Here is a 743-nt window from a genome sequence, read left to right as displayed (position 1 = left end):
CTAAGGAAATGCTGTTTTTTACCCTTATGTTTTAAAATTAACATAATTTTGTTTATAAATATATATATATGCATATGGAATGTACCTTGCAAACTAATAATTATTAAACAATATACTGTATATTCATTACAATACCCACTAACACACACACACACACATATATATATATATATGTGTGTGTGTGTGTGTGTGTGTGTGTGTGTGTGAAATTAGTTTAAAACTTGGCAGCTTTAGGTTTTATATATTTCCATACCTCAGCAACTAAGGAAATAGTACTTTCATTTGTTGAATCAATCATTTCAGGTAAGTAATAATATCCATATAAAGTTTGTAATGTTTTAGAATGCTTATCCAAAAGTGGAAAAATATCATCTGAATCTTCTTCCCTATATAAAACATAATAATACTAAAATGTTTGACTTTGTTTAATTCACAAAATTACTTATCTAGTTAAAACCATAATCCACATGTGTAATAAACTTGTCTGGTTATATCATTTTTACATGTATACTGTGTTATAGTATTTAACATGTATTGATACAGATTTAATGTTAACTAGACCATCGTGACCCGTTGGGTCAACCACTATTCAGAGGTTATGAAGAATTCAAAATAATTAAATTAAATACAGCAAAAACGGTGCACAATACTGCCATATTTGTAATGAAGTGAGAATAGAAACAGAATAAAACAAGTTTTGTTGAAATTGGCCACGTGTTACCGAGTTAGCCCCGTTTTTCAAG

General features: G+C 28.5%; 1 protein-coding gene across 1 annotated transcript in view; it reads right to left on the bottom strand.

Annotated features, from left to right (window-relative positions):
• LOC106464278 (cilia- and flagella-associated protein 61-like) overlaps positions 1-743 on the bottom strand; it is a 111,813-nt gene that overhangs the window by 92,354 nt on the left and 18,716 nt on the right. Inside the window, exon 3 of the mRNA XM_022391983.1 lies at positions 254-386. Within this exon, the coding sequence (XP_022247691.1) occupies positions 254-298 (45 nt within the window). The 5' untranslated portion in view covers positions 299-386. The remainder of the gene's footprint in view (positions 1-253; positions 387-743) is intronic.

The sequence above is a fragment of the Limulus polyphemus genome, unplaced genomic scaffold (assembly GCF_000517525.1).
Source record: "Limulus polyphemus unplaced genomic scaffold, Limulus_polyphemus-2.1.2 Scaffold1605, whole genome shotgun sequence".
NCBI classification, from domain to species: Eukaryota; Metazoa; Arthropoda; class Merostomata; order Xiphosura; family Limulidae; genus Limulus; species Limulus polyphemus.
This window is presented reverse-complemented; position numbering and strand designations above follow the sequence as displayed.